The 17,639-nt window shown below is 41.8% G+C and overlaps 1 protein-coding gene across 1 annotated transcript in view; it reads right to left on the bottom strand.

Annotated features, from left to right (window-relative positions):
- THBS2 (thrombospondin 2) overlaps positions 1–17,639 on the bottom strand; it is a 287,917-nt gene that overhangs the window by 76,192 nt on the left and 194,086 nt on the right. Inside the window, 2 exon segments of the mRNA XM_030195961.1 lie at positions 6,934–7,093; positions 11,421–11,528. Of these exon segments, the coding sequence (XP_030051821.1) occupies positions 6,934–7,093; positions 11,421–11,528 (268 nt within the window).

Raw genomic sequence — 17,639 nt, 5'->3', positions numbered from 1 at the left:
CAGGCTTTTCCACTCATCTGCTATTTTTCTACAATCAGGTTCCATACATACCCTCTCAAGCATTCTTTATTCACATGCATTATTCTCCCCAATGTCCATAAGTCCATTAAATACCTCAGGCATTCTTCTTCCATTCAAGGTCTTTCCTGGCTCTGCAGATCCCTAAGCTCTTGTTGTCCCATATCCGATGAGTACTTTAGTCACTTCCTCTGTGGAACCTGTTGCCATTTCAAGTTAATGCATTGGTCTTGCTATGAATTACCAATCCTTTTGGTCTCCTCAGGCATATTATCAACTTTCAGGTTTACTAATGTGGCCTACTGTTGATGCTCTCCTCATCAAGCCCTTAGCCATGAACACCAGGGCAAATGGGAAGGCCCATTGTTAGCATAAAGCTCGTCACACCCTGGAGATCCCTTCTGTGTTTCACTGTTATCGAAGATAAGGCTTGAAAGATCTCCACTTGGTTTTCTTCCACTTTATTCGCCCAGTCCTATATGTGCTATTCTTAACATCTTCTCCTTAACCAAGAAATCAAGCAGGCAGGCTATAATGGCTTGTGCCTGATCCTCTCACCTGTGCCCTAATGCTCTACGTGCCCTCTTCATCTTCAACTGAGGGATCTCCTCTTGAGTGTCATGATTTGCTCCAGGACTTACTGACATATTAGTAGTGCTACCTGTTTCCAGATCTGATAAGGTAAAATCTCTGAGCCCCACCCCCCAAAATTCAAAAAATTTATGCTACATTTTTGGGTTCTATTTTCCGAGTCTTCAAGCTTTTCGCAATCTCATAATTTTTCAACATTGTTCCATGCTGGGCTTGAAACTTTTCACACTTATCCAGCCTGCCTTTAAAGTTCCTTTTGCCATGAACCCAGCTCATTAATCCCTCTCTCGATTTGTTCCACTGCTCCCTTTATGTCTTCTCAAACTGATGCCCTGATGTTAAGAAGCAAATGCAGGTGCTGGAGGCAATTAGTGCTGGACTAGCACCCGCATTTGCTTCCTTGGAATGTTCAGAGCCGACCAGTGCATGAAACAATGAGCTCGCCGGCTCTGAACGGTAGTTGCATGCAAATGCATGCTAAACAGGATCATAAGTATTCCTCCCCAATGCTCAGCAGGCAGCGCACCAAACAAGAGAAAGGGAAATAGGACTTGATATACCGCCTTTCTGAGGTTTTTGCAACTACATTCAAAGCAGTTTACATATATTCAGGTACTTATTTTGTACCAGGGGCAATGGAGGGTTAAGTGACTTGCCCAGAGTCACAAGAAGCTACAGTGGGAATTGAACTCAGCTCCCCAGGATCAAAGTGCACTGCACTAACCATTAGGCTACTCCTCCACTCCACTCCCTCAGTAAACCTTACACCAGCTTGGAGCTGGCATTAGGGTTTGCCAGGGCATTGGAGAGTAATGGGGAGACTCTGGTTAGCATATATTTGCATGCTTTGCAGGATCCCCAGGCCACCTCCCCCAAAACACATAACCCTCCAACCCAATATAGAGAACCCTGGTGGTCCAGTGGGTCCCTTGCCAGGGTGACCTTACCTCCCCTCCCACAAAAGGCTAGCCCAAACTCCCTTGTACCTTAAAGCAGGAGCAAGGACTAGCACTCACTCCGTTCTGTGGGCATTGCCTCAAAATGGTGGTGCCCTGCCCTGCGCAGTGCATCCTGAGGTGGATTATGTGTTTGAGGAGGTGAGGGGTCTGGGGTTCTGGGGATCCACCAGACCTCCAAGTCCTTGTGTTTGGAGGGGGGTTAGGGGGTCTGGAGGTTCACCGGACCACCAGGGTTTGAAAGGGAGAAAAGCCCGGACCTGTCAAACCTCTTGAGCGCATTCCCAGGCACAATTCTCCCACAGAACTGGAAACAGCTCCTTAATGTTCAGTGCTGACATTGTACCTAAATTTGCATGTCATTATCACTGAACATTAGGGAGCTGTTTTGCAGCGCTGTCTGGGCGGTATTTCTCCAGCATGAGTTTTGAGCATCTACACACCAGTTTATCTAATTCTTAGGCTTTCCTGTGTCGCACATGCTATTCAGCTTCTCCTCTCACACCCGCCTTCCTATCTGTATCAGAGATACAGGCCACTATTTTCTCTCAGTCACCTGCACCTCATGGCTCCACTCTGTACTCATTAACTGTCTTAGTTACCAAATACCAGAATGCTTCTAAATTTCTTCAGAGGGACATTTTATACTCTAACCACAGGGGCAAGTTTTATACACCTTGCCACAGTGCCGGAAGGGCTAAATGTGCTTTATTTCAGACTGCCCCATCAGAGCTTTTTTCTATTTTAAACTATTTATTATTTATTTCTAAGCATTTGATATACTACCACTCATAATGTTTCATGGGTGGTTTACAGAACCAGTCATTAAAACAAACAAAGTAAAAATAAGAACACACTATTAGTCCAAAACAAGCCAAAAACAAACATAGGGCGAACTAGGCTTGACTTGGACATATTAGAAGAGACAAAGCAGAGTGGATGAACAGCACAACAATGTTATTCCTTAAACAAAACAGCCAGCAAATAATGGAAAACAGAAGGGAACAAAACTGGAGAGAGGAAATGTCCCAAAATGACCCTGGGAAGGGAGGGAAGTATCCTGTGGTTACAAGATACAGAAAATAAGAGAACAATATTGAGAAAAAACACATCTTCAAGGGAAACCTTAAATTTCTTAATTATAGTTTCTGAACGAAGGTCTGTGGGTAATTAATTCCATCGAATAGGTACCAGACAGTGAAAAGCCATCAAGCGAGAACAATCAAGATGGATCATGGTGACAGAATGCACAAATAGTAGCTCAGCAATAGAAGAATGTAGAGTATGATTGGGAGCATATGCACCGACACAGAAGAGTGATATAGTAGAAGGTCATTGTAAAAAGCCCTATGAGGCTGATAGAAGAGATGTAATGTGGTCAGATCAGTGTTCAGTACAAGTTGGAGTCTACAGACTGAGCAACCTGGGCACCTAGCAAGTAGTCAAAGCAATTAAGTAGAAAAGAGTGAAGCAGTGTCTTAAGAGCTCTTCATCAAGAAGAGACTTTAGGGATCATAGTTTCTGCAAATTACAAGCACTTTTTTCACAATTTCAGAAACATGGTGAGTAAAAGATAAAAAGGACTCTCAGGGAGTGAATCATACAAAAAAAGAACCTCCAAGCAGCTATCTTTGGAAGTGATGTCACTTCCTCTTCCATAGTTGTCACTCTGAACTTTTCTTTGAGGAGCAAATGATTGAGGTCTTAAAGACACAGTATAGGGCATAAGCCTGCTATCTGTTTTGGGATGAGAAAGTATTCTTAGTACAATACAATCTCGATTCCTCTCCTGTAGAGGCACAGGTTCTCTACCCTTAATCTGGAGTAGAAAGTGGACTTCTTCCCACAAAAAATCCTGATATGGTTGAAAGGAGGTTGTGTCCATGATAAAAATTGATCCAGAAAATTGATCAAGCCGAGACTTAGCAGGAGACACTTGCTTAGGTTGGGCCCTTTCTCTTTGCCTTGGCTTTGGGGCAATAGTGCAATGATCTTGCTGAGGTAATTTCTGGTAATAAGATCTTTTATGGGTTAATAACCATGTCACAATTCAGGAAAGGTGAGCCTTTGAGCAGCAGCTACCTTTGAATTTTCTGCAGTTATTAAACTGTTAGGAGTGTTTATGCTTTAACCATGGAAAAACAGGTCTCTTCATTAACAAAGAAATGTTTTTTCTTGATGAAAAAATTGAGATGCGTGCAAAATTATTTCGAACAAGATCATTTTAGAATAGTGATTCAGTCTTTCTTAGTTTCTCAGTTGGATTATTGTAATCTGGTTTATTTAGGATGTAATAAAAGTTTGGTGAGGAGATTGCAAACGATACAGAATACAGCAGTTTGAATGATTTGTGGATTGTCTAAATTTGATAGGATCACTTCCAGTTATTTATCATTACATTGATTGCCTATTGAGGCTAGAATCTATTTCAAATTGGTATGTTTTCCCTTTAAGCTTCTACATGGCTTGGCACCAGACTATATCCACATTTTATATTCATTTATGCTTTAAGAACAAGACGTACTGGTACTGTGGGTTATTATTTTCCATCACCAAAAGGTAAAAAGAGATTACATTTCTTTGAATTAGGGTTGGCATTTCAAGCAGCAAGAATATGGACTATGATTTCATCTATATTTAAATCTTCTCAGTCCTACCTTCTTTTTAGGAAAAAAATTGAAAACACTTCTGTTTCAGAAATATGTATCCCGCTAACTACTGATTTACTATTTATTCTTAATCACTAATTTTATTATTATACTCCTTCTTCCCAGTTAAATTAAACTGGCTTCTTAAATAGTTTTAACCCACTTAGAGCTGCGAGGTAATAGCGGGATAGAAATCCAATTTACCATTACCATTACTATTTTCTTGACTGCTTCAGCCACTACTGATGAGTATGACAGGTTGACATTATTAAATCCCAGAGGCAGCTGGACTTTATATTTTATGACCAACCTTTTGTAAACAGTGTGAACAGTATATTCTGCCACATATGGAATTGCTGGTCCCAAAGCATGTCATGGACAGTCATTTTGAGGGCCGCTATATATTTTAGAAAGAAAAATATACTAGATCTCAGTTCTGTTTCCTTTTGAAGCAGAAAAGCCAACCAGTTGACAAACTTTGGATAGGAAATGTCCTTATATGGAGACTCAACGCTCAGTGGTAGATAAGGGTCAGGTGAAATTTCTGTAGACCCCTCCTCATTGCCTGGAGAGGCAGCTGAATATCAAGAGATCTAAGAGTCCTTCCATATTGGATGGAAATGAGTCCAGTGAGAATGGAGGAAGCAAATATGCAGGCTCATGCTCTGAGTCTGAAATAGATAAGAGAATAAAAATAGAATATGAGTGTCTCTTTGTACAGGAATAAGATTAGAGGATGGAGATGGCTTTGTAGGCTGATAAAGGAACCCCTCCTACATTTTTGAAATAACACTTGATAAAATCTGTAAACATCTTCTGAAGAAGAAGTGAGAATAATGTGGAACCTGAAGAGAAGTGGAAGATGAAGACTCATCTGTCACTGTGACCAACACTGGTGTAGAAAAAGTAAGTCATTGTTCAAAAGATTGCACAGACGTGGGTTAATCTGCACTACACATATTTGTAGTGTTGGGAGGCAGAGGTACTGGTACTATGCTTTTGGTGTTGCATGGAAAGCGAGCCCAAACACTTCCTTTTAGCAGTAGGAATGCCCTCATTGTTAAGTTTGTACTTCATCAGTGCTTTGGTTGGAGTTGACAAAAGCAGCTTTTGCTCAGGTTGCAGGTGCTTTAGAAGCAGCTGTGCTATAAGCCCAGAATCCTCAGAGGGTACGTGATCTGCCGCAACCACTCTCTGGCAATCCCCTTGGCTAACTGCACTCTTAAGGGCATTGTGCCAAGAGGGTTTCTCCATGGAAGATTCTCCATGGTATGAAGCATTGGCTTCTGTGCAGAGGAGCCTTTGTTGTGTGATATTTCAGCTTCAGAATGCTCTCAAAGGCAATTGTGACAATCTCTCCATGCTTGTGATGACATTTAAGCAGAAAATTTTGTAGTTCATCTGATTTGTGGTCAGGACAGAAGCATAAGAGACACTTGGCATGCCATTCGAAATTCTGGATCTTTCTGTTGTGGGCAAAGTTTAAAAGTCAACTTTGGTGACATGGTAACTAATACAATGTTTTTTTTTTAAACAACAAAGAAAGGAATATTAAAAAAAGAAAACAGCATCAAAGAAATAGCAAATTCAAACGTTTTACTGGAAAGCTTTTTTTCATATTCATTTTGCTGAGTGGAAAAAACATAAAACAGGTGCTAAAGGACTACAAATACTCAAAACTTTACATTATGTTCTGAGCTCTGGGAGAGAAGTTCCTTCCTGGTGCTGTCAGATGGCATCACCTACTTGTGTGCCTGATTGAATTCTGCTTGTAAATGGAAAATACCATTTCTCTAGAAGTCTCTGAAGAGATCCTACTTTCAGTATTTCTTCACTTAACAGTCAATTATATTAAGAATTGGGCTTTAATGAATATATATATTTTAGAGGCTTATAAGACTAAAATGTCTTTTTCTCATGTCCTTCTTGTTCTTGTCCTAAAAGTAGATTTTTTTTCCTGAACTATGCACATGTGATGGCTATTCACTTTGTTAGAGTGAGGCCTTTTGTGTTGTGGCCCCTTTTGGATTTCCTGAAATCTGTGAATTCTGCTGCAGGCTGTGAGGGAGTAGAATAGGTGGTATAAGGAAGAGTACTCCCTCATTGTTGATACAGTTCAGCCACCTTCCAGTAGGGGGTGCTAGTCTGCTGAGGCGGAGGCTGAAGCTGATGCTGAACCTGAGCCAGAGGGGCAGGGCTTAGGCCAGGAGGGTGTTAAATTTCCTTAGCCAGAGCTGGTTAGGTAGGCCCTGATACAGAGGTTTCCACCAGGGAGGCCCTGGGAGGAGAGAAGCTGCCTTAGAGTGAGGGTCTCCACAGCTTGTAAGTAAGCTACCAGAACCTGATACAAGGTAGGTTAAGCTTGTCTTTTAAGCTATATAAGGATGCTGTTGAGGTCTGGTGGGAAGCAGACCTGTGTGGTAAAACCTGGCAAGGAAAGGTATATATGTGTATGTACTCTGAGGTTAAAGCCAGTAGTTTACAAGTATGAACAGTTGACTCTGGAGTACAAGAGCATATACTTGTTGTTCACTGTACCTGTGGGATAACAGCTGCAGTAATGGTTTAATAAATGAGTTTTGTTTCACTTCCCCTTGGTCTGGCTGTACGTTTATGAGTGCCTCCTGTTCAACTCGGTTCATGCATTATCATACAGGCCTTCTCACCAACACCTTTAAAGTAAGGTGGTATATTTCTGGTTTGACAAATTACAAACCTACCGTCTCCATCAATATCCACAGAGCAGGCATCACCCTCTCCATTGTTATCTGTGTCAATCTGAGCAGGGTTGTGTACATATGGGCAGTTATCACAACGATCACCGACTTCATCCTTGTCATAATCAAGCTGGTGTGGATTGTACAGAAGTGGGCAGTTATCCTACAGAATAAAAATGTATTTCATTTTAGTTAGTTGATCTTAGGAAGTAAAGGAAAAATCTATATTTTAGAACAATAGTATTGCTGCTTTATGGCAGGTAGTTACTTATGTTTGTTAAGGGAATGACACATGAAATTTAACTCTTAATGTGTTCAATGACAAAGTCATAAGACATACCACTGTAATGCTTATTTAATTTATTATATACTGCTTGCAAGCTATCAAAGTAGTGTACATTCAGGCACAGTAGGTGCCTTGGAAGGCTTGCAGTCTGAGCTTGTAGCTAAGTGACTTACACAAGATCCTTCTACAATGGGATTTGAACTGGGCTCCCTTGGTTTTTAGCCCATTGTTCTAACCATTAGGCTACTCCTCCACTCTAATTTAAGTTATCTGTACTGCATAATAATGAAATGCAAAGCAACTCATCATTATACAAATTGAATAACATAGCTTGCACTGAACTCAGCAAGCTGCATTATTTGTGGTAGCCCAATGCTCCCAGGGAACTATCTTAAAGGGGATGAAGCTATCTAAATAGAAATGATGGACCCCCTTCTCCCCAGCAAAGGTATACACCCCTTACAGGCCCTCAACCCCCTGAAAGGCAAAACCTTAGCCCAAGCCCCCTACCCTCAGTCAGTGAAGCCCACCTGAAGGTTTCCCAACCCCCATAGGCCAGTTAATCCTACTCCTTGTGGCTCTGGTTTCAAAATGGTACCAGTAACCCCCTAGGCCCTTAAATGACATCCTGACCCCTAGAAGTAATACCATGAGACTATGTTGAGGCCAAATGGTAGGAGTGAGTGTAGATCACTTCTACCCTCCAAGATCATCAGAAATTGCCTCACGTAGGCCCAGAAAAGACCTATGGAGTGGTCTTTGGGGGTAACTAATTGGGGGTTCTGGCATGGGTCGGTGCCTGGACTAATGTTTTGCCAAGTGGCTTTGGGAAAGATGAAAGAAATGAGAGGAAGACTGGAAAAGAATTTCGTGAAGGTAGTGAGGAAACAAGAAAACCAAGAATCAGCAGAGACAGAGGATAGAAAACTATAGATACAAAAGTTGGAAACTTGTTTAAGTGTAATTATCTCTGTGCTAGATGGGCTGGATCAAGGGTGGGGGATAACTGGTATTTTGCCCTTCTCCTCCAGTCCTATGATCACCAGGATAGATACATTATTTTACTGGACAACATGGGGGAGCAAGAGATGTCATAGTCAGAAAAATCTCTTTAAAATTGCTCCTATTTGGCATCTCTGTAATGGAGAGACCCTATAATCAAGTCTTAAATTGACTGAGGAATGGAGAGAAACATCATTTCCCTTTTCACAAAAACAAAACAATCATCCACTTGTTACATCCCATGAGAGACAGTGGGAATGGAGCAAATGGATCATTATGCTGTATTGGTCCAAAGAAATAGTATAACAGCAGCAGGAAAAGGTGACTGGGGAGATGGGTGGAGTTTGGAAGGGGACAAGGAATACACTGCTTCCAAACTATGTGTGTTTCTTGGTTTGGTTTCTCTCTTGGCTTAGCTATTGAGCCCTGGCTTCTTTTCCTGCTCCTAGTAATGTTCTGCTGATCAACTCCTGACTCAGCTCAAGGCTAACTTTTGGAGTGTGTGATCTATGTGGCTGTGTGGGGCACCATGATAAAGGGGTATTTTATAGTGATGTCCTACCCCCATGTCCTTCTAAATCAGGAGGGTAATTCTATAACAGGGTGCCTAACACAAGAGGTAAGCAGACGCCTATTTCAAGCATATTATATAAAGAAAAGTAAGCGCCTGTTTTTCTTTATAGAATACTAGTGCAAGTGGCAGAAAATATGCCTACATTTAAGGTGCGATGCTTATACAACTCCTATGGCCAGTATAAATGCTCAAGCCTAGATATTAGCCAGAACACAGATACACTATAAAATACTACAATTTACGTGTGTATTTGCATGCTCCACCCAATCTCCATCTATGTGCACACCTACTAGGAAAGTACATGCCATCAAAACATGGTGAATGCTTTCTGTTGGTTTGTTGCTATTCTATAACAGCCAACATACGTTGTTGCTGCTGCCTAAAACTAGATGGTTCCTTATAGAAAAAGTTGGCTCCTATGTCAATTGCCACAGGTTAATTGTGAAAGTTAACCTCTTTTAAATGCAAAATCTCTGCGTTTATTGTTGAGCACATTCCCAGCATCTTCCCATTCAATTAATGCAGAGCTCCATGCCTTAACTTGGCTGCAGATAACATGATACCATTAGCAGGTAGCATAACCTGCTTTTTAACTATAAGGTGTGGTTGCCACTCAATTCTTGCCCTTTCCCTGCCCATTTTACGCTCCCTTCTGCATTAGCCTCCGGATGCTATAAATTTGCATGACCAAATTTATGCCTAGTGTGCAAATTTATGTGCTCAAGTTATAGATAAGGGCAGTTGCATGTGCAACTTAATTGAATAATTGGATGTTAATTGGAGTTATTAACTTACATTCATGCTAATTGGTGCTATCTAGCACCAATTAGTATTTGCACATGCAACTGTCCTTAGTCACTACTCAAGTTGCATTCACCAGTTTCATCACATGCAGCTTCTAGGGGTGTGAATGTAGGAGGAGCATGAGTGGGTCAGAGGCATGTGTAGGAGTTAGGTGCACAGGTTATAGAATACTAGGAGTTACACACCTACCTGCCAACAGCACTTACACCCAGTGTTCCCTCTAAGCTGTGAACAGGTGCCTGCGCACATGGGTCAGAAAGAGAGCGCACATGCCTAGCAACTGCACTCACAAAACGTTTGTTGGATTTCTTTATTGTGAACATACGCTATACCGCACACATCGAATTGAGGCTGAAAACTTACAAACACACCTCTTAATTCTATAAAAGTCATTAAAAATTGCACACATATTTGGGCATGCATGCAATTTAATTGAATAACGAACTATTAGTGCTGATAATTGGCTTGTTAACAAGCAAGTATTAGCACTAATAATAAGCACTTAAGTACATAAGTAATGCCATACTGGGAAAAGACCAAAGGTCCATCGAGCCCAGCATCCTGTCCTTGACAGTGGCCAATCCAGGTCAAGGGCACCTGGCAAGCTACCCAAACGTACAAATATTTTATACAAGTTATTCCCGAAATTGTGGAATTTTCTCAAGTCCATTTAGTAGCGGTCTATGGACTTGTCCTTTAGGAAACTGTCCAACCCCTTTTTAAACTCTGCCAAGCTAACCACCTTCACTACGTTCTCCGGCAATGAATTCCAGAGTTTAATTATGCGTTGGGTGAAGAAAAATTTTCTCCTATTTTTAAAAAATTTACTACACTGTAGTTTCATCGCATGCCCCCTAGTCCTAGTATTTTTGGAAAGCGTGAACAGACACTTCACTTCCACAAAACTGTAGTCTTATGCTAGTATTCTATAACAGCTGTACACAGAACTGCCATCATAGAATGCACGCTTGGTGTGCATCATCCCTATGCCTAACTTTTGGTGCTGTTTCTTAAATCTATCCCTAGCTGCTTAATGCTGAAATTACTTTGGGTATTGAGCTCAATTCTGGTCGCTGTATCTCAAGAAAGATATAGTGGAATTAGAAAATATTCAAAGAAAAACGATCAAAATGATAAATGGAACTCCTCCCATATGAGGAAAGGCTAAAGAAGTTAGGGCTCTTCAGCATGGAAAAGAGACAGCTGAGGGGGGATATGATTGAGGTCTATAAAATCCTGAGTGGTGTAGAATGGGTAGAAGTGAATCAATTTTTCACTCTTTCAAAAAGTACAAAGACCAGGGGACACTTGATGAAACTACATGGAAACACTTTTAAAGCAAATAGGAGGAAATATTTTTTCACTCAAAGAATAGTTAAGCTCTGGAACTTGCTGCCGGAGGATGTGGTAACAGTGGTTAATGTATCTGGGTTTTAAAAAAGTTTGGACAAGTTCCTGGAGGAACTGTTATTGAGATGGACACAGGGAAGCCACTGCTTGCCCCGAGATTGGTAGCATGGAATGTTGCTGCTAATTGGGTTTCTGCCAGGTACTTGTGACCTGGACTGGCCTCTGTTGGAAGCAGGATATTGGGCTAGACAAACCATTGGTTTGACCCTGTATAGCTATTCTTATGTTCTTATGTACCTCAGGCTAGATATTGCTGTTAGCTTGAGGTAATTCCCATGTTAAGCAGCAGTCAGTAAGTAAGGAACTCAGTTAAAACTGTGGGAAGTAACTAGAATGTACCATCCATTATAGTGTTTGTACATTAGCATTGGGAAAACATGTCACGAATGACTCAGTAACGGATGTTTAATTTACCTTCTCATCATCTACGTCATCATTGTCATCATCCTTATCACAAGCATCACCAATGCCATCTTTATCGAAGTCTTCTTGTCCAGAATTTGGAAGCTGAGGACAGTTATCCTATAAAAAAAAATAGAAGTTTTACTTTGAAAACACTTTGCCTTAAAGGGGGCATAGAACATACGCTGGTGGTTATAAAATTCAATGTACAGTTTATTTTTAAAACTTCAGTTGAAACTGATATATATATATATATATATACAGTGGGGGAAATAAGTATTTGATCCCTTGCTGATTTTGTAAGTTTGCCCACTGACAAAGACATGAGCAGCCCATAATTGAAGGGTAGGTTATTGGTAACAGTGAGAGATAGCACATCACAAATTAAATCCGGAAAATCACATTGTGGAAAGTATATGAATTTATTTGCATTCTGCAGAGGGAAATAAGTATTTGATCCCTCTGGCAAACAAGACCTAATACTTGGTGGCAAAACCCTTGTTGGCAAGCACAGCGGTCAGACGTCTTCTGTAGTTGATGATGAGGTTTGCACACATGTCAGGAGGAATTTTGGTCCACTCCTCTTTGCAGATCATCTCTAAATCATTAAGAGTTCTGGGCTGTCGCTTGGCAACTCGCAGCTTCAGCTCCCTCCATAAGTTTTCAATGGGATTAAGGTCTGGTGACTGGCTAGGCCACTCCATGACCCTAATGTGCTTCTTCCTGAGCCACTCCTTTGTTGCCTTGGCTGTATGTTTTGGGTCATTGTCGTGCTGGAAGACCCAGCCACGACCCATTTTTAAGGCCCTGGCGGAGGGAAGGAGGTTGTCACTCAGAATTGTACGGTACATGGCCCCATCCATTCTCCCATTGATGCGGTGAAGTAGTCCTGTGCCCTTAGCAGAGAAACACCCCCAAAACATAACATTTCCGCCTCCATGCTTGACAGTGGGGACGGTGTTCTTTGGGTCATAGGCAGCATTTCTCTTCCTCCAAACACGGCGAGTTGAGTTCATGCCAAAGAGCTCAATTTTTGTCTCATCTGACCACAGCACCTTCTCCCAATCACTCTCGGCATCATCCAGGTGTTCACTGGCAAACTTCAGACGGGCCGTCACATGTGCCTTCCGGAGCAGGGGGACCTTGCGGGCACTGCAGGATTGCAATCCGTTATGTCGTAATGTGTTACCAATGGTTTTCGTGGTGACAGTGGTCCCAGCTGCCTTGAGATCATTGACAAGTTCCCCCCTTGTAGTTGTAGGCTGATTTCTAACCTTCCTCATGATCAAGGATACCCCACGAGGTGAGATTTTGCGTGGAGCCCCAGATCTTTGTCGATTGACAGTCATTTTGTACTTCTTCCATTTTCTTACTATGGCACCAACAGTTGTCTCCTTCTCGCCCAGCGTCTTACTGATGGTTTTGTAGCCCATTCCAGCCTTGTGCAGGTGTATGATCTTGTCCCTGACATCCTTAGACAGCTCCTTGCTCTTGGCCATTTTGTAGAGGTTAGAGTCTGACTGATTCACTGAGTCTGTGGACAGGTGTCTTTCATACAGGTGACCATTGCCGACAGCTGTCTGTCATGCAGGTAACGAGTTGATTTGGAGCATCTACCTGGTCTGTAGGGGCCAGATCTCTTACTGGTTGGTGGGGGATCAAATACTTATTTCCCTCTGCAGAATGCAAATAAATTCATATACTTTCCACAATGTGATTTTCCGGATTTAATTTGTGATGTGCTATCTCTCACTGTTACCAATAACCTACCCTTCAATTATGGGCTGCTCATGTCTTTGTCAGTGGGCAAACTTACAAAATCAGCAAGGGATCAAATACTTATTTCCCCCACTGTATATATATATATATATATAAAACACCTCTATTGCTGCCAAAACTAGCATTTGCTTGATGATTTACGTCTCATCAAATAGGAACTATGTTTCAGATCACTGAGGTTTCCAAGAATTTCAGTTATTGTGAATTACTATATCAAGTCAAGGCATTCAACAGAGAAGTCACAGCAGCTGTATCTACGGTAACTGTGTATTCTACAAGGTAAATAATAAAATACATTGTAATTTTCTCTTATTCAGAAGCCAAGTACATTACTGTCACTAATACTGGGAAATAATTGACAGTTAAAAAATGTCTTTACCTTCCCTATTTCTAGAAGTTTCAGAGAATGAATGGAAAAAAGGAACCCAATAGAGTATACAGATGGTGAAAAAAAGACTGAAAGGAGCAGCTCGCAGAGTAAAAAACTTGCGTCAGGTGTGGATGCTGTTTAAAAACACCATCCTGGAGGTTCAGGACAAATATATTCCACGTATTAGAAAAAAGGGAAAAAAGACTAAACGTCAGCCGGCGTGGCTAAACAGTAAGATAAAGGAAGTCATTAGAGCCAAAAAACAATCCTTCAGAAAGTGGAGAAGAGAACCAACTGAAAGTAACAGGATAGATCATAAGGAATGCCAAGCCAAATGCAAAGCGGAGATAAGGAGGGCAAAAAAGGACTTTGAGAAGAAATTAGCGTTGGAAGCAAAAATACATAGTAAAAATTTTTTTAGATACATTAAAAGCAGGAAACCGGCCAAAGAGTCGGTTGGGCCGCTGGACAAAAATGGTGTTAAAGGGGCGATCAGGGAGGACAAAGCCGTAGCGGAGAAATTAAATGAATTCTTTGCTTCGGTCTTCACCGAGGAGGATTTGGGGGGGACACCGGTGCCGGAAAGAATATTTGAAGCGGGGGAGTCGGAGAAACTAAACGAATTCTCTGTAACCTTGGAGGATGTAATGGGTCAGTTCAGCAAGCTGAAGAGTAGTAAATCACCGGGACCTGATGGTATTCATCCCAGAGTATTAATAGAACTAAAAAATGAACTTGCGGAGCTACTGTTAGAAATATGCAATCTGTCCCTAAAATCGAGTGTAGTACCGGAAGACTGGAGGGTAGCCAATGTTACTCCGATTTTCAAGAAGGGTTCCAGAGGAGATCCGGGAAATTATAGACCGGTGAGTCTGACGTCGGTGCCGGGCAAGATGGTGGAGGCTATTATTAAGAATAAAATTGCAGAGCATATACAAAAACATGGACTGATGAGACAAAGTCAGCACGGATTTAGTGAAGGGAAGTCTTGCCTCACCAATCTAATGCATTTTTTTGAGGGGGTAAGCAAACATGTGGACAATGGGGAGCCGGTTGATATTGTATATCTGGATTTTCAGAAGGCGTTTGACAAAGTGCCGCACGAAAGACTCCTGAAGAAATTGCAGAGTCATGGAATCGGAGGTAGGGTATTATTATGGATTAAGAACTGGTTGAAAGATAGGAAGCAGAGAGTAGGATTGCGTGGCCAGTATTCTCAGTGGAGGAGGGTAGTTAGTGGGGTCCCGCAGGGGTCTGTGCTGGGTCCGTTGCTTTTTAATGTATTTATAAATGACCTAGAGATGGGAATAACTAGTGAGGTAATTAAATTCGCCGATGACACAAAATTATTCAGGGTCGTCAAGTCGCAGGAGGAATGTGAACGATTACAGGAGGACCTTGCGAGACTGGGAGATTGGGCGTGCAAGTGGCAGATGAAGTTCAATGTTGACAAGTGCAAAGTGATGCATGTGGGTAAGAGGAACCCGAATTATAGCTACGTCTTGCAAGGTTCCGCGTTAGGAGTTACAGATCAAGAAAGGGATCTGGGTGTCGTCGTCGATGATACGCTGAAACCTTCTGCTCAGTGTGCTGCTGCGGCTAGGAAAGCGAATAGAATGTTGGGTGTTATTAGGAAGGGTATGGAGTCCAGGTGTGCGGATGTTATAATGCCGTTGTATCGCTCCATGGTGCGACCGCACCTGGAGTATTGTGTTCAGTACTGGTCTCCGTATCTCAAAAAAGATATAGTAGAATTGGAAAAGGTACAGCGAAGGGCGACGAAAATGATAGTGGGGATGGGACGACTTTCCTATGAAGAGAGGCTGAGAAGGCTAGGGCTTTTTAGCTTGGAGAAGAGACGGCTGAGGGGAGATATGATAGAAGTGTATAAAATAATGAGTGGAATGGATCGGGTGGATGTGAAGCGACTGTTCACGCTATCCAAAAATACTAGGACTAGAGGGCATGAGTTGAAGCTACAGTGTGGTAAATTTAAAACGAATCGGAGAAAATTTTTCTTCACCCAACGTGTAATTAGACTCTGGAATTCGTTGCCGGAGAACGTGGTACGGGCGGTTAGCTTGACGGAGTTTAAAAAGGGGTTAGATAGATTCCTAAAGGACAAGTCCATAGACCGCTATTAAATGGACTTGGAAAAATTCCGCATTTTTAGGTATAACTTGTCTGGAATGTTTTTACGTTTGGGGAGCGTGCCAGGTGCCCTTGACCTGGATTGGCCACTGTCGGTGACAGGATGCTGGGCTAGATGGACCTTTGGTCTTTCCCAGTATGGCACTACTTATGTACTTATGTACTTATGTACTATGATTACTACTTATCAATAGCTAAAGGGCTACCAACCATACATAACACCATCAATAAAAATAAGAGAAAAGTTTTAACTGATTGAATCCAGTGGAGAGCAAAGAAACAAGCATAAACCACTGAAGCAAGCTGGGGCTTGAAAGTAAGCTTGGAGTTCAAAAGTACTCCTAACACATGAACAAGGTCTTGGAAAGCTAGGGACAGGTTATTTATTTATTTATTCTAACATTTGTACCCCAACTTATCCAATAATATATTGGTTCAAAGTAGCTTACATTACAAGATGACAGAGACAATTTAACAGGTGTGACTCACATAGATGCATTTCAAGAGAGGGTGAGCTCCGGAATTAGGCTAGGGTTAACCAATTTCCTCGGAGATTAATTTCTGAAGAAAGCTTTAAGGTGTTTCCTGAAATTGAGCTACCTGGACATGTATTTTAGTCTTTTGGGGAGTGAGTTCCATGTCATGGAGCACATGAAGCTGAAGCCTGTTGCCAGGACAGATCTGTACTTTACTCCTTGGAAGTTGGGGAAGTGAAGGATGAGGTAGTTTCTTGCACCTGTGATAGTTTTGCAGTTTGGTAGATCAAGGAGGTCAGTCATGTATGCTGGGGCAAGGTCGAAGATAATCCTGTTGGCTCAGGTGCAGAGTTTGAAAGAATTCATAATGATTGGGAGCCAATGCAAGCTTTTTAGTAGCGATCTGGCTCTTTCAAAGCGTGGCTTCCCATGTATCAGTCTGGCAGTGGTATTCTGTGCTGTTTGAAGTATTTTTTAAGGTTTGTTTGTTGCATATGGCGTAGATTCCATTGCAGCAGTCTGCATAGGTCAGGACTAGGGACTGGACTAGGGCACAAAAAATCTCTATGGGGAAGTATCTTTTGATGCGTTTTAATTTCCACATGGTGTGGAACATTTTTTGGTGACATTTGAGACCTGTGTCTCGAAGGTCAGGTGGTGATCTAGTGTGATTCCTAAAATCTGCAGGTGGTCTGCCATCAGGAGCTTACCTTTCACCACAATGTTGGGGAAGGTTGTGCTATAGTGCGGTGGGGTGATTACCCTGCAGTGTGTTTTTTCCTTGTTCAGTTTCAATTAGAACGCTGATGCCCATGTTTCCTTGGTGTTAATTCCAGTGGTGATCTTGGTTTCAATTCTGGACATGTCTTTGTTGAATGGGATATATATGAACATGTTGTCTGCATATATAAAGGGTTGAAGCCTTGTTTGACCAATGATTTTGCAAGCGATGCCAACATTAGGTTGAAAAGAATTGGTGAGATTGGGGATCATTGTGGGACTACACAGTGAGCTTTCCATAGAGAAGTGAGTGATGGCCCCATCTTCACCTGGTAGGATCTGGATGTGAAAAAGTCTTTGAACCATTCTAGTACGTTCCCTCCGATGCCAATTTTATCAAACAGTCTAAGTAACATCTGGTTATCATCCATGTTGAAGGAGCTTGATAAGTCAAATTGCAGGAGTAGGATGTTTTACACTTTCCTGATTTCCTTTTTGAAGTTGGCCTGTAGTGTTATCAAAACCATCTCTGTGCTGAAGTGGAGTCTGAAGCCTGATTGGATTCATGTAGGATGTTGGAGTGGGTGAGGTAGTATTGGTCCTTCCATTATTTTTGCCATGAGGGGTGTGGATGCTACTGGCCTGTAGTTTGTAACCTCTGTCTTGCTTTTTCTGATGTTCCTTGGTATAGGTGTCAGCTGTATGTTGCCCTTCTCAGTAGGGAACTGCCCTGTT

The sequence above is a fragment of the Microcaecilia unicolor genome, chromosome 3, assembly GCF_901765095.1.
Source record: "Microcaecilia unicolor chromosome 3, aMicUni1.1, whole genome shotgun sequence".
NCBI classification, from domain to species: Eukaryota; Metazoa; Chordata; class Amphibia; order Gymnophiona; family Siphonopidae; genus Microcaecilia; species Microcaecilia unicolor.
The sequence above is the reverse complement of the archived record's forward strand: the minus strand, read 5'-3'. Positions and strand labels throughout refer to the sequence as shown.